The 25,623-nt window shown below is 47.5% G+C and overlaps 1 protein-coding gene across 3 annotated transcripts in view; it reads right to left on the bottom strand.

Moving 5' to 3' along the window:
• actn1 (actinin, alpha 1) overlaps positions 1-25,623 on the bottom strand; it is a 130,441-nt gene that overhangs the window by 28,334 nt on the left and 76,484 nt on the right. For all 3 annotated transcript variants that reach the window (XM_014192851.2, XM_014192931.2, XM_014192775.2), the window contains exons 6-8: positions 11,537-11,615; positions 10,354-10,435; positions 8,027-8,112 (exon numbers count right to left, since the gene is read on the bottom strand). In XM_014192851.2, coding sequence (XP_014048326.1) covers positions 8,027-8,112; positions 10,354-10,435; positions 11,537-11,615 — 247 coding nt within the window. The remainder of the gene's footprint in view (positions 1-8,026; positions 8,113-10,353; positions 10,436-11,536; positions 11,616-25,623) is intronic.

The raw sequence follows: 25,623 nt of genomic DNA on the forward strand, positions 1-25,623 counted from the left end.
AGATGTGTAGGCCTAACGAACAGCAAAAGCCTATGCCAATCTACTATCCCCCATAGTACAAAAGTTGACCTATTCTATTCTGTGTGAGAAATAAATAGTCTGGGACAGTTGTGGGATGCGATAGATCCCAAATTAATACAACCACTCGCATTAAAAAAAACAACATTTTTATACAATGTGGCTGACGCAACAGATCAGATTTAGCTTAAAATGTAGGCTATACTCCTGTTGTAAAGATAAGCAATGTGCTTAATATTAGGAAAGTTGAGAAATAAATATAGAAAGCCTAGCCTACAGAAAGCTGATGGGATCCTCCTCTTTTTAATAGAGGCCATCACTCTGGTTTCTCCCACAATTGCAGAGCCGATAGAAATGTTGAGCAACATGAGCTCATCGGCTCTCATGAAGTGTTTGATTAAATTATTAGATTACATTTGTATTGATGTCAGAGTGATTAGAGGGACAATAGAGTGCTGAGTACCAGGCAGTTAGCAAGTTTGGTAGGCTACTAATGACCATCAGCAGCATCAGAGCTTGGAGAAGCCGAGTTACCGTGACTAAACAGTCATGTGGAATTTGACTGCCTTCATGACTGGTAACCGCCGGTGTGGCGGTAATATGGTCACCAAAACAGCCCTAAGCCGGACTGAGTTATTTAAAAAAGATATATATTTTTAAACCTGCCAACCCATCGCGCCCCACAGTTTGGGAACCACTGTCCTAGGGCAACTTCCTCCCTGCACCACTGTCTAAGGACAACTTCCTCCCTGCACCACCGTCCTAAAACAACTTCCACCCTGCACCAGTGTCCTAGGGCAACTTCCACCCTGCACCACTGTCCTAGGGCAACTGCCTCCCTGCACCACCGTCCTAGGGCAACTTCCTCCCTGCACCACTGTTCTACGGCAACTTCCTCCCTGCACCACTGTCCTAGGACAACTTCCTCCCTGCACTACTGTCCTAGGGCAACTTCCTCCCTGCACCACTGTCTAAGGACAACTTCCTCCCTGCACCACTGTCCTAGGGCAACTTCCTCCCTGCACCACTGTCCTAGGGCAACTTCCTCCCTTCACCAATGTCCTAGGGCAACTTCCTCCCTGCACCACCGTCCTAGGGCAACTTCCTCCCTTCACCACTGTCCTAGGGCAACTTCCTCCCTGCACCACTGTCCTAGGGCAACTTCCTCCCTTCACCAGTGTCCTAGGGCAACTTCCTCCCTGTACCACCGTCCTAGGACAACTTCCTCCCTTCACTACTGTCCTAGGACAACTTCCTCCCTACACCACTGTCCTAGGACAACTTCCTCCCTGGACCACCGTCCTAGGGCAACTTCCTCCCTGCCCCACCGTCCTAGGACAACTTCCTCCCTGCATCACCGTCCTAGGACAACTTCCTCCCTTCACCACTGTCCTAAAACAACTTCCTCCCTTCACCACTGTCCTAGGGCAACTTCCTCCCTGCCCCACCGTCCTAGGACAACTTCCTCCCTGCATCACCGTCCTAGGACAACTTCCTCCCTTCACCACTGTCCTAAAACAACTTCCTCCCTTCACCACTGTCCTAGGGCAACTTCCTCCCTGCACCACCGTCCTAGGACAACTTCCTCCCTGCACCACTGTCCTAGGACAACTTCCTCCCTGCACCACCGTCCTAGGACAACTTCCTCCCTGCACCACTGTCTAAGGACAACTTCCTCCCTACACCACTGTCCTAAAACAACTTCCACCCTGCACCAGTGTCCTAGGGCAACTTCCACCCTGCACCACTGTCCTAGGGCAACTGCCTCCCTGCACCACCGTCCTAGGGCAACTTCCTCCCTGCACCACTGTTCTAGGGCAACTTCCTCCCTGCACCACTGTCCTAGGACAACTTCCTCCCTGCACTACTGTCCTAGGGCAACTTCCTCCCTGCACCACTGTCTAAGGACAACTTCCTCCCTGCACCACTGTCCTAGGGCAACTTCCTCCCTGCACCACTGTCCTAGGGCAACTTCCTCCCTTCACCAGTGTCCTAGGGCAACTTCCTCCCTGCACCACCGTCCTAGGACAACTTCCTCCCTTCACTACTGTCCTAGGACAACTTCCTCCCTACACCACTGTCCTAGGACAACTTCCTCCCTGGACCACCGTCCTAGGGCAACTTCCTCCCTGCCCCACCGTCCTAGGACAACTTCCTCCCTGCATCACCGTCCTAGGACAACTTCCTCCCTTCACCACTGTCCTAAAACAACTTCCACCCTGCACCACTGTCCTAGGGCAACTTCCTCCCTGCCCCACCGTCCTAGGACAACTTCCTCCCTGCATCACCGTCCTAGGACAACTTCCTCCCTTCACCACTGTCCTAAAACAACTTCCTCCCTTCACCACTGTCCTAGGGCAACTTCCTCCCTGCACCACCGTCCTAGGACAACTTCCTCCCTGCACCACTGTCCTAGGACAACTTCCTCCCTGCACCACCGTCCTAGGACAACTTCCTCCCTGCACCACTGTCTAAGGACAACTTCCTCCCTACACCACTGTCCTAAAACAACTTCCACCCTGCACCAGTGTCCTAGGGCAACTTCCACCCTGCACCACTGTCCTAGGGCAACTGCCTCCCTGCACCACCGTCCTAGGGCAACTTCCTCCCTGCACCACTGTTCTAGGGCAACTTCCTCCCTGCACCACTGTCCTAGGACAACTTCCTCCCTGCACTACTGTCCTAGGGCAACTTCCTCCCTGCACCACTGTCCTAGGGCAACTTCCTCCCTTCACCAGTGTCCTAGGACAACTTCCCCCCAATCAACCTATAGGACTAAAATAATGCCTCTAATCTACCTATAGGAATAAAATAATGCCTCTAAGAGAAGAAAGAAAACAGGGGGATGAATGTGGCCATAGAAAGCAAGGTCCTACCCGGCATCTCCCTCCCCTACCATTAGTCACACAGTGACATCCTTTACAGAGACAGAGAGAGAGAAAGAGAGACAGAAAGAGAGGGAGAGAGAGAGACGAGGAAAGAGAGAGAGGGAATGACAAAGAGGGGGGAGAGAGAGAGAGAGAGAGACAGAGAGAGAGAGTTGGAGAGAGAGAGAGAGACAGAGAAATGGGGAGAGGGGGAGAAAGAGAGAGAGAGTGACAGAGAGAGAGAGAGAGAGAGAGAGAGAGTTGGAGAGAGAGAGAGAGACAGAGAAATGGGGAGAGGGGGAGAAAGAGAGAGAGAGTGACAGAGAGAGAGAGAGAGAGAGAGAGAGAGAAGGGAAAGAGAGAGAAGGGGAGAGGGAGTGAGAGAGCGACACAAAGAGAGGGAGTGTGTGAGAGAGAGAGAGACAGAGCGCGAACAGAGAGAGTGCGAGAGACAGAGAGTGAGAGAGAGCGAGAGAGTGAGAAGGGAAAGAGAGAGAAGGGGAGAGGGAGTGAGAGAGCGACACAAAGAGAGGGAGTGTGTGAGAGAGAGAGAGACAGAGCGCGAACAGAGAGAGAGAGAGAGAAAGCTCCGGCCTCCTTTGTTAGGATCATGGGGGGAAACTTGGCTTGGCTGGGTGGAAGATATGCTCTAAGGCATGTGTGTGTGTGTGTGTGTGTGTGTGTTCAGTGTGTGTTCAGTGTGCGTGCGTGAGCATATGTGTGTGTGTGTCTCGTGACATATGCGTGTGTGTGAGCGCGTGGGTGCGTTTGTCCGAGATCCAGGGAGAGAGGGAGCAGCGAAGGAGCTGCCTTAAAAGGCCAGCCAGGTAGGCAGGATGTTCAGCTCAGCTAGCTAGCTCCTCTCCCGCCCCAAGAGCAGAGGCAACATAGCCTGGTCCCAGATCTGTTTATGCAGCCTGCCAACTCCTGTGGTCACAATAACTCACGATGACCATAGTGCAGGGATCATCAACTAGATTCAGCCAGGGGATAATTTATTTTCTCGAGGGGATGATCGGGGGGCGTGTTATGTGTTATATAGTGTTATATATAGTTATATAGAGTTATATATAGTTATATAGTGTTATATATAGTTATATAGAGTTATATATAGTGTTATTTTTATATTTATTAGTGTTATATATAGTTATATAGAGTTATATAGTGTTATATAGAGTTATATAGTTTTGTTATATATAGTTATATAGTGTTATATAGAGTTATATATAGTTATATAGTGTTATATAGAGTTATATATAGTTATATAGTGTTATATAGTGTTATATATAGTTATATAGAGTTATATAGAGTTATATAGAGTTATATAGAGTTATATTGTGTTATATAGTGTTATATATAGTTATATAGTAATATATATATAGAGTTATATAGTGCTATATAGAGTTATTGAGTTATATATAGTTATATAGAGTTTTATAGTGTTATATAGTGTTATATAGAGTTATATAGTGTTATATAGAGTTATATAGTGTTATATAGTGTTATATTGAGTCATCTGATGTAAGATGACTTTCAAATCACCACATGCTGCTTATAGTGTTCTGAGTCCCTAAGGGCAACATATCCCCTTATATATATATATAGTGCACTACTTTTGACCGGGGTCTATTTGGCTCTGGTCAAGTGCACTAAGTAGGGAATAGGGTGCCATTTAGAACGTAACCCCTGTATACCCTTCTAATCTTCTTTATCTACATGCCATAATAAAGGAAGACAGAGATAATAAAGGAAGACAGTGATGATAAAGGAAGACAGTGATAATAAAGGAAGACAGAGATAATAAAGGAAGACAGAGATAATAAAGGAAGACAGTGATGATAAAGGAAGACAGTGATAATAAAGGAAGACAGAGATAATAAAGGAAGACAGTGATGATAAAGGAAGACAGTGATAATAAAGGAAGACAGTGATGATAAAGGAAGACAGTGATGATAAAGGAAGACAGAGATAATAAAGGAAGACAGTGATGATAAAGGAAGACAGTGATAATAAAGGAAGACAGAGATAATAAAGGAAGACAGTGATGATAAAGGAAGACAGTGATAATAAAGGAAGACAGTGATGATAAAGGAAGACAGTGATAATAAAGGAAGACAGTGATGATAAAGGAAGACAGTGATAATAAAGGAAGACAGAGATAATAAAGGAAGACAGTGATGATAAAGGAAGACAGTGATAATAAAGGAAGACAGTGATGATAAAGGAAGACAGTGATGATAAAGGAAGACAGTGATGATAAAGGAAGACAGTGATGATTAAGGAAGACAGAGATAATAAAGGAAGACAGTGATGATAAAGGAAGACAGAGATAATAAAGGAAGACAGAGATAATAAAGGAAGACAGCGACTGCATCCTCTCTTCCAAGTATAAACAGATCATCGTTTTTCTGTCTTTTAAACACAGCTGGTCTCTCTGCCTGCCTGCCTCACTGCTGCAATGTGTGTGTGTGTGTGTGTGTGTGTGTGTGTGTGTGTGTGTGTGCGTGCGTGCGTGCGTGCGTGCGTGCGTGCGTGCGTGCGTGCGTGCGTGTGTGTGCGTTGAAATGTGCTCTTTTGTTCTAGTCCGCTCGTCTCCTCTCCAGTGAAACGACCTTATATAAATGCAGCCCTCCTCTGCACTCCCTCTCAGTTGTCAGAGAAGAAGAAATGGAACACAACACTGAACTGAACGTTGTTTTCTAGATGTACCACACACCAGGAAGTATTCGTCATACCCTGAGACAATCATCTAACATTGTGGAGACTAAAGGGTATCACATGTACACAAAATCTGGGTTGAGAACCAACGAAAAACACCACCCACTCCAATCACATTTCGGCATAAAGATGAGAATATTATTCCATAGTTTCTACAAGTGTCTGGAACTCTATTGGAGGGATACAGCATTATTCTTAGATGAGAAATTCCATAATTTGGTGTTCTGTTAGTCTCAGGCGCCGCTCCAGAATCTCCCATAAGTGTTCAATAGGTTTGAGATCTGGTGATTGAGAGACGGCCATGGCATATGGTTTACATCGTTTTCATGCTCATCAAACCATTCAGGGACCACTCGCGTCCTGTGGATAGGGGGCATTTTCATCCTATGTGGGCATAGCCATGGTAGCAAAAATAATAGCCTGCCGAGCATTTTGTATACCCCTAACCATGATGGGATGTTAATTGCTTCATTCACTCAGGAACCACACTTGTGTGGAAGCACCTGCTTTCCGTTTATATTGTAGCCCTCATTTACTGTTTCCATTATTTTGGCAATTACCTGTATATACAGCTCATTTGGAAAGTATTCAGACCCCTTCATTTTTTCCACATTTTGTTATGTTAGTCTTATTCTAAAATGTATTAAATTGTTTTTTTCCCCTAATCAATCTACACACCCCATAATTACAAAGCAAAAACAGTTTTTTTAACATTTTTGCAAATGTAATAAAAAAATATATTTTTAAATAGCACATTTACTAAGTATTCAGACCCTTTACTCAGTACTTTGTTGAATCACCGTTGGCAGCGATTACAGCCTCGAGTCTTCTTGGGTATGACGCCACAAGCTTGGCACACCTGTATTTGGGGAGTTTCTCCCATTCTTCTCTGCAGATCCTCTCAAGCTCTGTCAGGTTGGATGAGGAGCGTTGCCGCCACCAGTCTGTAATGTTGACACCGGGCAGGATGAGGCCATGGACTCTCGATGCTTTCGCCAAAGCCGTCAGTATGACGCACCAGGAACCGTGATTTGTCGGACTAGGTGATGTTTTTCCACTCCTCAGTTGTCCAGTGTTGTTGATTACGTTTCCACTGGAGCCTCTTCTTCTTCTTGTTTTTAGCTGATAGGAACCCGGGGGTGGTCGTCTACTGCAATAGCCAATCCGTGACCAGGACCGACTAGTTGTGTGTTCTGAGATGCCGTTCTGCACACCGCTGTTGTACTGCGCCGTTATTTGCCTGTTTGTGGCTCCGCCTGTTAGCTTGCACGATTCTTGCCATTCTCCTTCGACCTCTCATCAATGAGCTGTTTCCACCCACAGGACTGCCGCTGACTGGATGTTTTGAAAAAATTTTCCACCGTTCTCTGTAAACCTTAGACAATGTCGTGTGTGAAAAGCCCAGGAGGCCGTTTCTGAGATCCTGGCACCGACGATCATACCACGCTCAAAGTTGCTTAGGTCACTCGTTTTTTCCCATTAGAATGTTCAACGAACAGTAGCTGAATGCCTCGATGCCTGTCTGCCTGCTTTATATAGCAATACACAGCCACGTTTAACAGGTGGTGTACCTAATAAACTGGCCCCTGTCTGTAAGAGCGAACCATTTACCAGGTGGTGTACCTAATAAACTGCCAAATGTAGGAGTGAACCATTTACCAGGTGGTGTATCTAATAAACTGCCCACTGTAGGAGTGAACCATTTAACAGGTGGTGTACCTAATAAACTGCACACTGTCTGTAAGAGCGAACCATTTAACAGGTGGTGTACCTAATAAACGGCCTACTGTAGGAGCGAACCATTTAACAGGTGGTGTACCTAATAAACTGCCCACTGTAGGACTGAACCATTCAACAGGTGGTGTACCTAATAAACTGCCCACTGTCTGTAAGAGCGAACCATTTAACAGGTGGTGTACCTAATAAACTGGCCACCCGAGTGCATTTGGATGTGTTTGTGTCACCAATAACAACTAGTGTAGGATCAACCAGAGGACATCACATAGTAAAAACTATGTCCATGTAGAGAGCCAATGAAAACAGTCAACGGTGACCATCACCAGTAAACATCGGTGGTAGTTGAGGTGAGGGGAGTTTATCTCCCCTCTTGTTACGTAAAGCGATTTGAGTGCCCGGTATCGTAGCAACAGCTCACGCATGTGGAGGTATAGAGAAGGGTTAGATCGGACGGACGGACGGACGGACGGACGGACGGACGGACGGACGGACGGACGGACGGACGGACGGACGGACGGACGGACGGACGGACGGACGGACGGACGGACAGACAGACGGACAGACAGACAGACAGACAGACAGACAGACAGACAGACAGACAGACAGACAGACAGACAGACAGGAACCCAACCAGGGGAGTGGTGGAGTGAGGTGAGGAGGAGGGGGAGCGTTGCATCCTGGAATACCTTTTGAGCACCAGAGAAGGCGTGGTAGAAGCTAGATACGTAGGTCATGATGGCCTTCTCATCCGGGCGGGCCGTGCCCACGATGTCTGGAGAAAGAGAGGAGAGGAGGAGGATGGGGGGATGGAGGAGGGGGTTGGGGAGAGGAGGAAGAGGATGGGGAGGGTGTTGGGGAGGGAGGAGGAGGTTGGGGAGGGGAGGAGGGGGGTTGGGGATGGAGGAGGGGGGGAGGGGAGGAGGAGGTTGGGGAGGGAGGAAGAGGTTGGGGAGGGTGTTGGGGAGGGAGGAGGAGGTTGGGGAGGGGGAGGATGGGGTTGGGGAGGGAGGAGGAGGTTGGGGAGGGGGAGGAGGAGGTTGGGGAGTGGAGGAGGAGGGGTGGGGAGGGGAGGAGGAGGTTGGGGAGGGGAGGAGGAGGTTGGGGAGGGGAGGATGGGGTTGGGGAGGGGAGGAGGAGGTTGGGGAGGGGAGGAGGAGGTTGGGGAGTGGAGGAGGAGGGTGGGGAGGGGAGGAGGAGGTTGGGGAGGGGAGGAGGAGGTTGGGGAGGGGGTTGGGGATGGAGGAGGGGAGCAGGCAGGAGAGAGGGAGGGAGGGGTACGGTAATGGACATTTTAAACACAAGAGATAAATGACATGGAGTAGAGAGTGGGGGTGTCTCAGTAAACACACCCCATTCACTACAAACAGTCTGCTACTTCTGGTCAGGTGAAAACACAACAGACAAATTAGGACCATAGAGTTGAATAGAGGCCACATTTTTGCTTTAATCCCAGCAAACATGTCCACATTGTGCCAATGTACCTATGCTCATCGGCTCCACATTGGCCCTAATACAGGTGGCCCTGAGGGCAGCCCTCAGTTTGACTGAAATAAGCCCTTTTTGGATCAGCTGAAAGTTACATTGTATCAGAAAGAACGTAAAGTTTCTCACATGTATTTTTAGGATTCAGATGTTTCCGCTTATCATTTCCGACATTTTGTCTGCCTCACAATCATCACAATCATAACAGAGACGGTACTGCTGTCATCCACTTTTACCACGTCACCTAATCTTTCCCAGACATTATTTTTCTGGCCCTCCCTTCTCTTCATTTTCACCTCTCCATTTTGCGGCTTTTCTCTTACTGTCCTTTTTGTCTCTGCGGATCGACATTAACTTTTTCTGTCCGTTCCAAAAAAAAAGCATTTGGCGATTGGTGTGTATGTCTATTTGGCGTGTGTAAAGTTAGGGCCCTAAAGCTTAATTAGGTTTACGCACTAATGCCAGATGTGGGATTGCTGTGGGCTAAGATGTGCTGGGCTAGCTGGTGTTTGGCTGGTTTGGGCTTTTTGTGGGTTAGACCAAATACCGAAATGAGGCCAATGGCGTCATGCTTGCTGGGATTGTTTCTATGATCTGGGACGAAAAAAATCAATCCCACCTGAACAGGCTGAAATTCCAGCAAATTCCAGCTCTTACATAAAAAGGGCATTATCATCATTCTCTGAATTCTAGAGTTATTCTGACCTCATAGTGTGGAAATATCATTAAAACGGCATGAAAATCACATTTATAACTGCACCTTTAAAGTAGTCCATTTCTCTTCTTCTCCTTAACTGGTTTTGTTGAAAGTGTGCCCTCTATCCAACTTTATTGTAAAAAAAACTGGACCTTCAGTTCCACCCCACAATCACATGATGACAGGTTGACAAATTAAAGTTGAGGATATCAAAACAGGATAACAATATCCAGGAAGGAAACTCCACATTGAGTCACTCCAGATTACGTGCTAATCTAGAGAAAATTCAATAAACCCACTCACACAAGGTCACTCTCTCTCTCTCTCTCTCTCTCTCTCTCTCTCTCTCTCTCTCTCTCTCTCTCTCTCTCTCTCTCTCTCTCTCTCTCTCTCTCTCTCTCTCTCTAAGATATCTATATTTAGGTACAGAGCTAACCAGTTTAAAATGGGGAATAGGGTCAAAATATAACTCAGAATAGAGACATCAGAGCAAAGCCTTCTCTCATCTCGGTGCATTTTTTTTTCTTTCAACATTCTGAAAAGTCAGAGGTTGGACCAGACAATGTCTGTGGGGGTCAAAATATCTTGTTAAAAACAAGATCCACCACAAACAAAACCATGAAAAGTTGAGTGAAACATGTTCGCGCTCCAGACCCGACTACATTTCAGATGTTGCATCAACCAACGGTTACGTGCCATAACAGAAGGCTATATCATACGACGTGTTGAACATGTTAAACACCTATCCATGGTCTGCAATGTAGTCGGCCTGGAACGCGGCCATGTCAGTCTCGACTTCACTTCCTCCTTGACCTTTAACCCTCCTGGTCTTACCCTCAGCGTCCAACATCTTGGGAATGTCCAGGTACTTCTCTGCCACGTCAAAGGCTGTGTTCAGGTTGGTCATGGGGTCGTCCTACAGGTGAGAGAAGAAACAGGAGGAGATTAGACCACCTGGTTAGGTGTGGTTACAGTACTGTTCCAGGAGAACAGAGGAGATCAGACCACCTGGTTAGGTGTGGTTACAGTACTGTTCCAGGAGAACAGAGGAGATCAGACCACCTGGTTAGGTGTGGTTACAGTACTGTTCCAGGAGAACAGAGGAGATTAGACCACCTGGTTAGGTGTGGTTACAGTACTGTTCCAGGAGAACAGAGGAGATTAGACCACCTGGTTAGGTGTGGTTACAGTACTGTTCCAGGAGAACAGAGGAGATCAGACCACCTGGTTAGGTGTGGTTACAGTACTGTTCCAGGAGAACAGAGGAGATCAGACCACCTGGTTAGGTGTGGTTACAGTACTGTTCCAGGAGAACAGAGGAGATCAGACCACCTGGTTAGGTGTGGTTACAGTACTGTTCCAGGAGAACAGAGGAGATCAGACCACCTGGTTAGGTGAAAGGTCAGGTGGTCCCCGAGGAGAGAGGGTTGATCTATATGGTTCTCTATAAGGTGAAAGGTCAGGTGGTCCCCGAGGAGAGAGGGTTGATCTATATGGTTCTCTATAAGGTGAAAGGTCAGGTGGTCCCCGAGGAGAGAGGGTTGATCTATATGGTTCTCTATAAGGTGAAAGGTCAGGTGGTCCCCGAGGAGAGAGGGTTGATCTATATGGTTCTCTATAAGGTGAAAGGTCAGGTGGTCCCCGAGGAGAGAGGGTTGATCTATATGGTTCTCTATAAGGTGAAAGGTCAGGTGGTCCCCGAGGAGAGAGGGTTGATCTATATGGTTCTCTATAAGGTGAAAGGTCAGGTGGTCCCCGAGGAGAGAGGGTTGATCTATATGGTTCTCTATAAGGTGAAAGGTCAGGTGGTCCCCGAGGAGAGAGGGTTGATCTATATGGTTCTCTATAAGGTGAAAGGTCAGGTGGTCCCCGAGGAGAGAGGGTTGATCTATATGGTTCTCTATAAGGTGAAAGGTCAGGTGGTCCCCGAGGAGAGAGGGTTGATCTATATGGTTCTGTGTGTGTCAGTCAGTAAGTGGTTCTGTGTAAATGTATCATCAGGGCACTAGTCTCTCACCTTGCGTAGCTTGCCATAGTCAATGAGCTCTGGACGGTGTCTGTGAATGAGAGCACAGAATCCCAACCCATCTTTCCAGCTGTGAGAGAGAGAGAGAGAGAGAGAGAGAGAGAGAGAGAGAGAGAGAGAAAGAGTAAGACTAAATCATGACAATCCTGTCCTTAGCTCTAGACCAGCACTGAGGAATACCTAACCTATATTTAATTTAACATCATGTTGACCTGTCTCTCTCTCTGTCTCTCTCTGTCTCTGTCTCTCTCTCCCTGTCTCTGTCTGTCTCCCTGTCTCTCCCTGTCTCTCTCACCCTGTCTCTGTCTGTCTCCCTGTCTCTCCCTGTCTCTCTCTCCCTGTCTCTTTCTCTGTCTCTCCCTGTCTCTCTCTCTGTCTCTCCCTGTCTCTCTCCCTGTCTCTCTCCCTGTCTCTCTCCCTGTCTCTCTCCCTGTCTCTGTCTCTCTCTGTCTCTCCCTGTCTCTCTCTTTGTCTCTCCCTATCTCTCTCTCTATCAAATGCAACATTTTTATCAAATTCAAGCTGCTTTATTGGCATGAAAAACATTGTCTCAATATTGCTACAGCAACAATGTATACAGTATACATTGTAATAAAATGATAAAGAATAACAAATAATAATATATAGTGGTATTAAATAATAATACAAAATTAAATAAAAAGTCAAACAGTCAATAGTAGAAATGTATTACATATAAAAAGCTAATCATAGAAAATTAAACTATAACTAACTTATAACTAAATAACGGTCATCTTCACCATTACATCACTACTACCACCACCACCATCACTACACTGCTATCATTACCATCACCCTACTACCCATACCACTACTACCACCACCACCATCACTACACTGCTATCATTACCATCACCCTACTACCCATACCACTACTACCACCACCACCATCACTACACTGCTATCATTACCATCACCCTACTACCCATACCACTACTACCACCACCACCATCACTACACTGCTATCATTACCATCACCCTACTACCCATACCACTACCACCACCACCACCATCACTACACTGCTATCATTACCATCACCCTACTACCCATACCACTACCACCACCACCACCATCACTACACTGCTATCATTACCATCACCCTACTACCCATACCACTACTACCACCACCACCATCACTACACTGCTATCATTACCATCACCCTACTACCCATACCACTACTACCACCACCACCATCACTACACTGCTATCATTACCATCACCCTACTACCCATACCACTACTACCACCACCACCATCACTACACTGCTATCGTTACCATCACCCTACTACCCATACCACTACTACCACCACCACCATCACTACACTGCTATCATTACCATCACCCTACTACCCATACCACTACTACCACCACCACCATCACTACACTGCTATCATTACCATCACCCTACTACCCATACCACTACTACCACCACCACCATCACTACACTGCTATCATTACCATCACCCTACTACCCATACCACTACTACCACCACCACCATCACTACACTGCTATCATTACCATCACCCTACTACCCATACCACTACTACCACCACCACCATCACTACACTGCTATCATTACCATCACCCTACTACCCATACCACTACTACCACCACCACCATCACTACACTGCTATCGTTACCATCACCCTACTACCCATACCACTACTACCACCACCACCATCACTACACTGCTATCATTACCATCACCCTACTACCCATACCACTACTACCACCACCACCATCACTACACTGCTATCATTACCATCACCCTACTACCCATACCACTACTACCACCACCACCATCACTACACTGCTATCATTACCATCACCCTACTACCCATACCACTACTACCACCACCACCATCACTACACTGCTATCATTACCATCACCCTACTACCCATACCACTACTACCACCACCACCATCACTACACTGCTATCATTACCATCACCCTACTACCCATACCACTACTACCACCACCACCATCACTACACTGCTATCATTACCATCACCCTACTACCCATACCACTACTACCACCACCACCATCACTACACTGCTATCATTACCATCACCCTACTACCCATACCACTACTACCACCACCACCATCACTACACTGCTATCATTACCATCACCCTACTACCCATACCACTACTACCACCACCACCATCACTACACTGCTATCATTACCATCACCCTACTACCCATACCACTACTACCACCACCACCATCACTACACTGCTATCATTACCATCACCCTACTACCCATACCACTACTACCACCACCACCATCACTACACTGCTATCATTACCATCACCCTACTACCCATACCACTACTACCACCACCACCATCACTACACTGCTATCATTACCATCACCCTACTACCCATACCACTACTACCACCACCACCATCACTACACTGCTATCATTACCATCACCCTACTACCCATACCACTACTACCACCACCACCATCACTACACTGCTATCATTACCATCACCCTACTACCCATACCACTACTACCACCACCACCATCACTACACTGCTATCATTACCATCACCCTACTACCCATACCACTACTACCACCACCACCATCACTACACTGCTATCATTACCATCACCCTACTACCCATACCACTACTACCACCACCACCATCACTACACTGCTATCATTACCATCACCCTACTACCCATACCACTACTACCACCACCACCATCACTACACTGCTATCATTACCATCACCCTACTACCCATACCACTACTACCACCACCACCATCACTACACTGCTATCATTACCATCACCCTACTACCCATACCACTACTACCACCACCACCATCACTACACTGCTATCATTACCATCACCCTACTACCCATACCACTACTACCACCACCACCATCACTACACTGCTATCATTACCATCACCCTACTACCCATACCACTACTACCACCACCACCATCACTACACTGCTATCATTACCATCACCCTACTACCCATACCACTACTACCACCACCACCATCACTACACTGCTATCATTACCATCACCCTACTACCCATACCACTACTACCACCACCACCATCACTACACTGCTATCATTACCATCACCCTACTACCCATACCACTACTACCACCACCACCATCACTACACTGCTATCATTACCATCACCCTACTACCCATACCACTACTACCACCACCACCATCACTACACTGCTATCATTACCATCACCCTACTACCCATACCACTACTACCACCACCACCATCACTACACTGCTATCATTACCATCACCCTACTACCCATACCACTACTACCACCACCACCATCACTACACTGCTATCATTACCATCACCCTACTACCCATACCACTACTACCACCACCACCATCACTACACTGCTATCATTACCATCACCCTACTACCCATACCACTACTACCACCACCACCATCACTACACTGCTATCATTACCATCACCCTACTACCCATACCACTACTACCACCACCACCATCACTACACTGCTATCATTACCATCACCCTACTACCCATACCACTACTACCACCACCACCATCACTACACTGCTATCATTACCATCACCCTACTACCCATACCACTACTACCACCACCACCATCACTACACTGCTATCATTACCATCACCCTACTACCCATACCACTACTACCACCACCACCATCACTACACTGCTATCATTACCATCACCCTACTACCCATACCACTACTACCACCACCACCATCACTACACTGCTATCATTACCATCACCCTACTACCCATACCACTACTACCACCACCACCATCACTACACTGCTATCATTACCATCACCCTACTACCCATACCACTACTACCACCACCACCATCACTACACTGCTATCATTACCATCACCCTACTACCCATACCACTACTACCACCACCACCATCACTACACTGCTATCATTACCATCACCCTACTACCCATACCACTACTACCACCACCACCATCACTACACTGCTATCATTACCATCACCCTACTACCCATACCACTACTACCACCACCACCATCACTACACTGCTATCATTACCATCACCCTACTACCCATACCACTACTACCACCACCACCATCACTACACTGCTATCATTACCATCACCCTACTACCCATACCACTACTACCACCACCACCATCACTACACTGCTATCATTACCATCACCCTACTACCCATACCACTACTACCACCACCACCATCACTACACTGCTATCATTACCATCACCCTACTACCCATACCACTACTACCACCACCACCATCACTACACTGCTATCATTACCATCACCCTACTACCCATACCACTACTACCACCACCACCATCACTACACTGCTATCATTACCATCACCCTACTACCCATACCACTACTACCACCACCACCATCACTACACTGCTATCATTACCATCACCCTACTACCCATACCACTACTACCACCACCACCATCACTACACTGCTATCATTACCATCACCCTACTACCCATACCACTACTACCACCACCACCATCACTACACTGCTATCATTACCATCACCCTACTACCCATACCACTACTACCACCACCACCATCACTACACTGCTATCATTACCATCACCCTACTACCCATACCACTACTACCACCACCACCATCACTACACTGCTATCATTACCATCACCCTACTACCCATACCACTACTACCACCACCACCATCACTACACTGCTATCATTACCATCACCCTACTACCCATACCACTACTACCACCACCACCATCACTACACTGCTATCATTACCATCACCCTACTACCCATACCACTACTACCACCACCACCATCACTACACTGCTATCATTACCATCACCCTACTACCCATACCACTACTACCACCACCACCATCACTACACTGCTATCATTACCATCACCCTACTACCCATACCACTACTACCACCACCACCATCACTACACTGCTATCATTACCATCACCCTACTACCCATACCACTACTACCACCACCACCATCACTACACTGCTATCATTACCATCACCCTACTACCCATACCACTACTACCACCACCACCATCACTACACTGCTATCATTACCATCACCCTACTACCCATACCACTACTACCACCACCACCATCACTACACTGCTATCGTTACCATCACCCTACTACCCATACCACTACTACCACCACCACCATCACTACACTGCTATCGTTACCATCACCCTACTACCCATACCACTACTACCACCACCACCATCACTACACTGCTATCATTACCATCACCCTACTACCCATACCACTACTACCACCACCACCATCACTACACTGCTATCATTACCATCACCCTACTACCCATACCACTACTACCACCACCACCATCACTACACTGCTATCATTACCATCACCCTACTACCCATACCACTACTACCACCACCACCATCACTACACTGCTATCATTACCATCACCCTACTACCCATACCACTACTACCACCACCACCATCACTACACTGCTATCATTACCATCACCCTACTACCCATACCACTACTACCACCACCACCATCACTACACTGCTATCATTACCATCACCCTACTACCCATACCACTACTACTACCACCACCATCACTACACTGCTATCATTACCATCACCCTACTACCCATACCACTACTACCACCACCACCATCACTACACTGCTATCATTACCATCACCCTACTACCCATACCACTACTACCACCACCACCATCACTACACTGCTATCATTACCATCACCCTACTACCCATACCACTACTATTTGGAATGATAATCACAACATCACAACAACAATAATAATAGCAATAACAATAATAGTAATAATAATAAGTAAGTTACCTATCTCTCTCTTTCTCCTTGTCTCCCCCTGTCACCCCCTCTCGTTCTCTCCCTTTCTCTCTCTCTTTCCCCGTCTCTCCCCGTCTCTCCCCCTGTCTCTCTCCCTGTCTCTTTCCCTGTCTCTCTCCCCGTCTCTCCCTGTCTCTCCCTGTCTCTCTCCCCGTTTCTCCCCCCGTCTCTCTCCCCGTCTCTCCCTGTCTCTCTCCCTGTCTCTCCCTGTCTCTCCCTGTCTCTCCCTGTCTCTTTCCCTGTCTCTCCCTGTCTCTCCCTGTCTCTCTCCCTGTCTCTCCCTGTCTCTCTCCCTGTCTCTCTCCCTGTCTCTCTCCCTGTCTCTCCCTGTCTCTCTCCCTGTCTCTCTCCCTGTCTCTCCCTGTCTCTCTCCCTGTCTCTCTCCCTGTCTCTCTCCCTGTCTCTCCCTGTCTCTCCCCGTCTCTCCCCTGTCTCTCTCCCCGTCTCTCCCTGTCTCTCCCCGTCTCTCCCCTGTCTCTCTCCTTGTCTCTCCCTGTCTCTCCCCGTCTCTCCCCCTGTCTCTCTCCCCGTCTCTCCCTGTCTCTCCTGTCTCTCTCCCTGTCTCTCTCCCTGTCTCTTTCCTTGTCTCTCTCCCTGTCTCTCTCCCTGTCTCTCTCCCCGTCTCTCTCCCTGTCTCTTTCCCTGTCTCTCCCTGTCTCTCTCCCTGTCTCTCCCTGTCTCTCTCCCTGTCTCTCTCCCTGTCTCTTTCCCTGTCTCTCCCTGTCTCTCTCCCCTGTCTCTCTCCCTGTCTCTCTCCCTGTCTCTCTCCCCGTCTCTCTCCCTGTCTCTTTCCCTGTCTCTCCCTGTCTCTCTCCCTGTCTCTCCCTGTCTCTCTCCCTGTCTCTCTCCCTGTCTCTTTCCCTGTCTCTCCCTGTCTCTCCCTGTCTCTCTCCTGTCTCTCTCCCTGTCTCTCTCCCTGTCTCTTTCCCTGTCTCTCCCTGTCTCTCTCCCTGTCTCTCCCCTGTCTCTCTCCCTGTCTCTCTCCTGTCTCTCCCTGTCTCTCTCCCTGTCTCTCTCCCTGTCTCTCTCCCTGTCTCTCTCCCTGTCTCTCCCTGTCTCTCTCCCTGTCTCTCTCCCTGTCTCTCTCCCTGTCTCTTTCCCTGTCTCTCCCTGTCTCTCTCCCTGTCTCTCTCCCTGTCTCTTTCCCTGTCTCTCTCCCTGTCTCTCCCTGTCTCTCCCTGTCTCTCTCCCTGTCTCTCCCTGTCTCTCTCCCTGTCTCTTTCCCTGTCTCTCCCTGTCTCTCTCCCTGTCTCTCTTCCTGTCTCTCTCCCTGTCTCTCCCTGTCTCTCCCTGTCTCTCTCCCTGTCTCTCTTCCTGTCTCTCCCTGTCTCTCTCCCTGTCTCTCTCCCTGTCTCTCTCCCTGTCTCTCCCTGTCTCTCTCCCTGTCTCTCCCTGTCTCTCCCTGTCTCTCTCCCTGTCTCTCTCCCTGTCTCTCTCCCTGTCTCTCCCTGTCTCTCTCCCTGTCTCTCCCTGTCTCTCCCCCCGTCGCTCTCCCCGTCTCTCCCCCGTCTCTCCCCCCCGTCTCTCTCCCCGTCTCTCCCTGTCTCTCTCCCTGTCTCTCTCCCTGTCTCTCTCCCTGTCTCTCTCCCTGTCTCTCCCTGTCTCTCTCCCTGTCTCCTTCCCCGTCTCTCCCTGTCTCTCTCCCCGTCTCTCCCCTGTCTCTCTCCCCGTCTCCTTCCCTGTCTCTCCCTGTCTCTCTTCCTGTCTCTCTCCCTGTCTCTCTTCCTGTCTCTCTCCCTGTCTCTTCCTGTCTCTTCCTGTCTCTCTCCTTGTCTCTCCCTGTCTCTCTCCCTGTCTCTCTCCCTGTCTCTCTCCCTGTCTCTCTCCCTGTCTCTCTCCCTGTCTCCTTCCCCCGTCTCTCCCTGTCTCTCCCTGTCTCTCTCCCTGTCTCTCTCCCTGTCTCTCTCCCCGTCTCTCCCCTGTCTCTCTCCCTGTCTCTCTCCCTGTCTCTCTCCCTGTCTCTCTCCCTGTCTCCTTCCCCATCTCTCCCTGTCTCTTTCCCTGTCTCTCCCTGTCTCTCTCCCCGTCTCTCCCTGTCTCTCTCCCTGTCTCTCCCTGTCTCTCTCCCTGTCTCTCTCCCTATCTCCTTCCCTGTCTCTCCCTGTCTCTCTCTCCCTGTCTCTCTCCCCGTCTCTCCCTGTCTCTCTCCCTGTCTCTCTTCCTGTCTCTCTCCCTGTCTCTCTCCCCGTCTCTCTCCCCGTCTCTCTCCCTGTCTCTCTTCCTGTCTCTCTCCCTGTCTCTTCCTGTCTCTTCCTGTCTCTCTCCCTGTCTCTCCCTGTCTCTCTCCCTGTCTCTCTCCCTGTCTCTCTCCCTGTCTCTCTTCCTGTCTCTCTCCCTGTCTCTTCCTGTCTCTCTCCCTGTCTCTCCCTGTCTCTCCCCGTCTCTTTCCCTGTCTCTCTCCCTGTCTCTCTCCCCGTCTCTCCCTGTCCCTCCCTGTCCATCCTTCCAGAAGACTAAGCATTTCCATGTCAGATAATCTACTCCATATGACGTGAAAGATGATCTCTACATCCATCCTGTCCTCATTACACAACAAGCTCTAATCCTCTGAGTCAGGGCTGGTGTCCATAGAGCCAGGTCTGATCAGTCTCTGAGTCAGGGCTGTTCATAGCCAGGTCTGATCAGTCTCTGAGTCAGGGCTGGTGTCCATAGAGCCAGGTCTGATCAGTCTCTGAGTCAGGGCTGGTGCCATGAGCCGTTATCAGTCTCTGAGTCAGGGCTGGTGTCCATAGAGCCAGGTCTGATCAGTCTCTGAGTCAGGGCTGGTGTCCATAGAGCCAGGTCTGATCAGTCTCTGAGTCAGGGCTGGTGTCCATAGAGCCAGGTCTGATCAGTCTCTGAGGAGCATATTAGATCACACACAGCCAGCCACTGTGCCAGTAAAACAGGAGAGAGAAGGGGGGGAAACAGAGAGAGAGAGATAGAGACAGAACGAGAGAGATAGAGAGACAGAGAGAGAGATAGAAACAGAGAGAGAGAGAGAGAGAGAGAGAGAGAGAGATAGAAACAGAGAGAGAGAGAGAGAGAGAGAGAGAGAGAGAGACAGAAGAGAGAGAGAGAGAGACAGAGAGAGAGATAGAAACAGAGAGAGAGAGAGAGAGAGAGAGAGAGAGAGAGAGACAGGAACCTGGACTCCATCAAAGAAATCGGAAATACAGACATTGTCATCCTACAAGAAACATGGTATAGAGTAGCATGACCCACTGGTTGCTCTCTAGGTTACAGAGAGCTGGTAGTCCCATCCACCAAACTACCAGGTGGTATAGAGTAGCCTGACCCACTGGTTGCTCTCTAGGTTACAGAGAGCTGGTAGTCCCATCCACCACACTACCAGGTCTGAAACAGGGAAGGGACTCAGGGGATATGCTAATTTAGTATAGAGCAGACATAACTCACTCTATTAAACTAATCAAAACAGGAACATTTTACATTTGGCTAGAAATTAATAAGGAAATTATCTCAACATAGAAAAATGTCCTCATGTGTGCTGCCTACATCCCCCCATTAGAATCCCCATACTTTAATGAAGACAGCTTCTCCATCCTGGAGGGGGAAATCAATCATTTCCAGGCCCAGGGACATGTACTAGTCTGTGGCGACCTAAATGCCAGAACTGGGCAAGAACCTGACAACCTCAGCACACAGGGGGACAAACACCTACCTGGAGGTGACAGTATTCCCTCCCCCATATGCCCCCCTAGACACAACTATGACAAAACAACCAACAAAAACGGGTCACAACTCCTGCAGCTCTGTCGCACGCTGGGTCTGTACATAGTTAATGGTAGGCTTCAAGGGGACTCCTATGGTAGGTACACCTACAGCTCATCTCTAGGCAGTAGTACTGTAGACTACTTCATTACTGACCTCAACCCAGAGTCTCTCAGATCGTTCACAGTCAGCCCACTGACACCCCTATCAGATCACAGCAAAATCACAGTCTACCTGAACAGAGCAATACTCAATCATGAGGTATCAAAGCCAAAGGAACTGAATAATATTAAGAAATGCTATAGATGGAAGGAAAGTAGTGTGGAAACCTACCAAAAAACATTTAGGCAACAAATTCAATCCCTTCCAGACAATTTCTAGGACAAAACGCTTCACTGTAATAGTGAAGGTGTAAACTTGGTAGTACAAAATCTTAACAGTATATTTGATCTCTCAGCTTCCCTATCAAATCTAAAAATGTCAAGCAGACAACCTAAGAAAATGAACAATGACAAATGTTTTGACGAAGAATGCAAAAACCTAAGAAAAAAATTGAGAAAACCTATCCAACCAAAAACATACAGACCCAGAAGACCTGAGTCTACTCCTTCACTATGGTGAATCACTAAAACAATACAGAAATACACTACAGAAAAAGAAGGAGCAGCACGTCAGAAATCAGCTCAATGTGATTGAAGAATCCATAGAATCAAACCACTTCTGGGAAAATTGGAAAACACTAAACAAACAACAACACGAAGAATTATCTATCCAAAACGGAGATGTCTGGATAAACCACTTCTCCAATCTTTTTGGCTCTATAACAAAGAACAAACAGCAAAAACATATACACGATCAAATATACATCTTAGAATCATCTATTAAAGACGACCAGAACCCACTGGATTCTCAAATTACCGTGAATGAACTACAGGACAAAATATAAACCCTCCAACCCAAAAAGGCCTGTGGTGTTGATGGTATCCTCAATGAAATGATCAAATATACAGACAACAAATTCCATTTGGCTATACATAAACTCTTTAACATCATCCTCAGCTCTGGCATCTTCCCCAATATGTGGAACCAAGAACTGATCAACCCAATCCACAAAGCTTTAGACAAATTTGACCCCAATAACTACCAAATATGCGTCAACAGCAACCGTGGGAAAATCATCTGCATTATTGTTAACAGCAGACTCGTACATTGTGGGAAGAGTAAGACTTAAAATACACCAGGGAACACACACAGGAGAGAAATCTCACCACTCTTATGATTGTGGGAAGAGTTACTTATTAAGATTTAAATCTTAAGTAACTCTTCCCACAATCAAAAGAGTGGGGTGATTTCTCTCCTGTGTGTGTTCCTGGTGTATTTTAAGTTCTCTATCAAATATCAAATCATAGACTTAATTATAATATAATAAACACACAGAAATACGAGCCTTAGGTCATTAATATGGTCAAATCCGGAAACTATCATCTCGAAAACAAACGTTTTTTCTTTCAGTGAAATACGGAACCGTTCCGTATTTTATCTAACGGATGGCAACCCTAAGTCGAAATATTGCTGTTACATTGTACAACCTTCAATGTTATGTCATAATTATGAACAATTCTGGCAAACTAATTACGGTCTTTGTTAGGAAGAAACACAGTTCGCAACGAGCCAGGCAGCCCAAACTGCTGCATATACCCTGACTCTGCTTGCACTGAACGCAAGAGAAGTGACACAATTTCCCTAGTTTAATATTGCCTGCTAACATTCATATATTTTAACTAAATATGCAGGTTTAAAAAAATATACTTCTGTGTATTGATTTTAAGAAAGGCATTGATGTTTATGGTTAGGTACATTTGTGCAACTAATGCGCTTTTGTTAAATCATCACCCGTTTGGCAAAGTTGAAGTAGGCTGTGATTCGATGATAAATTAACAGGCACCGCATTGACTATATGCAACGCAGGACAAGCTAGTTAACCTAGTAATATCATCAACCATGTGTAGTTAACTAGTGATATGTGAAGGTTGATTGTTTTTTAAAAGATAAGTTTAATGCTAGCTAGCAACTTACCTTGGCTCATTGCAGCCACAAGGTCATTTTGACGCTGCACTCGCGTAACAGGTGGTCAACCTGCCACGCAGTCTCCTCGCGGATTGCAATGTAATCAGCCATAATCGGCGTCCAAAACAGGCCGATTACCGATTGTTATGAAAACTTGAAATCGTCCCTAATTAATCGGCCAAGGTCAACCTTAAACATCAGCACCACAGGTAACTTCCACAACGCTGTGAATGATCTGAGAGACAAGGCAAGAAGGGCATTCTATGCTATCAAAAGGAACATACAATTTGACATACCAATTAGGATCTGGCTAAAAATACTCGAATCAGTTATAGAACCCATTGCCCTTTATGGTTGTGAGGTCTGGGGTCCGCTCACCAACCAAGAATTCACAAAATGGGATAAACACCAAACTGAGACTCTGCATGCAGAATTCTGCAAAAATATCCTCTGTGTACAATGGAAAACACCAAATAATGCATGCAGAGCAGAATTAGGAAGATTTCCGCTAATTATCAAAATCCAGGAAAGAGCAATTCAATTCTATCTAAAACCACCTAAAAAGAAGCGATTCTCAAATCTTCCATAGCAAAGACCTCACAGACAGGTGAACCTGGAAACAAATCCCTTCAAGCCAGCTGGTCCTGGGACTCTGTTCACAAACACAAACAGAGCCCCAGGACAGCAACACAATTAGACCCAACCAAATCATGAGAAAACTACAAGATAATTACATGAGAAACATTGGAAAGAATTAACAAAAAAAAACAAAGCAAACTAGAATGATATTTGGCCCTAAACAGAGAATACACAGTGGCAGAATACCTGACCACTGTGACTGACCCAAAATTACACCACTGTAAATATAACCTATATTTGTTTATTTATTTTTCCTTTTGTATTTTGACTATTTGCACATTGTTACAACACTGTACAAAGACAATGTTTACTCCCCTCTCATCCCCCCATCCTTTCCTCTCCCCTTCTCTCCCCTTCTCTTCTACCCTCTCCTCTCATCCCCCCTCCTCCCATCCTTTCCTCTCCCTTTCTCTTCTACCCTCTCCTCTCATCCCCCCTCCTCTCATCCTCTCCTCTCCCCTTCTCCCCTCCCCTCTCCTCTCATCCCCCTCCTTCCATTCTCTCCCCTTCTCTTCTCCCCTCCCCTCACATCCCCCCCTCCCATCCTCTCCTCTCCCCTTCTCCCCTCCCCGCTCCTCACCCCTTCTTCCGTCCTCTTCCCTCCTCTCCCTTTCTCTCCTCACCTTCCCCCTTCTTCCCTCCTCTACCCCATCAGTCTGGTATGTAACATCTCAGTTGTCTGTTCTCTGTTAGCTCTGTCTGGAATCTGCATTCAGCACCGCTCTGTTTTCTATTAGCCCTGTCTGACTCAGAGGCGGCTTGCTCTGTTCCTGCCTGCGTCCCAAATCGTACCCTATTCCCTATGGGGTGCCATGCTATATAGTGCTCTAATTTAAATCGTACCCTATTCCCTCTATAGTACTCTAATTTAAATCATACCCTATTCCCTATATAGTGCTCTAATTTAAATCGTACCCTATTCCCTATATAGTGCACTACTTAATACTTTTGACTGGTCTAAAGTAGTGCCTTGTATAGAGAATAGGGTTCCATTTCCGACGCAGGCCTCATCCTCTGGCTTGACTGCTGTGGCCTGACTCTGCTCTGAGGGCTGACTCTGCTCTGAGGGCTGACTCTGCTCTGAGGCCTGCCTGACTCTGCTCTGAGGCCTGCCTGACTCTGCTCTGAGGCCTGACTCTGCTCTGAGGGCTGACTCTGCTCTGAGGGCTGACTCTGCTCTGAGGGCTGACTCTGCTCTGAGGCCTGCCTGACTCTGCTCTGAGGCCTGCCTGACTCTGCTCTGAGGCCTGACTCTGCTCTGAGGGCTGACTCTGCTCTGAGGCCTGACTCTGCTCTGAGGCCTGACTCTGCTCTGAGGCCTGACTCTGCTCTGAGGCCTGACTCTGCTCTGAGGCCTGCCTGACTCTGCTCTGAGGGCTGACTCTGCTCTGAGGCCTGCCTGACTCTGCTCTGAGGCCTGCCTGACTCTGCTCTGAGGGCTGACTCTGCTCTGAGGCCTGCCTGACTCTGCTCTGAGGCCTGACTCTGCTCTGAGGGCTGACTCTGCTCTGAGGCCTGCCTGACTCTGCTCTGAGGCCATCCTCAGATCTTTAACTGCCATCGTTTAACTCTTGGTCTATTCAAATCACATTGCCTGTAAAAACCTCCCAGAGGCCTCGGTTCCGTCCCAAATGCCACTCCATTGCCTATATAGTGCACTACATTTCTGGTCAAATGTAAACGGAATATATAGGGAATAGGGTGCCTTGCTATACGTTGTGCACTATATAGGGAATA

This window comes from Salmo salar, chromosome ssa01 (assembly GCF_905237065.1).
Source record: "Salmo salar chromosome ssa01, Ssal_v3.1, whole genome shotgun sequence".
NCBI classification, from domain to species: Eukaryota; Metazoa; Chordata; class Actinopteri; order Salmoniformes; family Salmonidae; genus Salmo; species Salmo salar.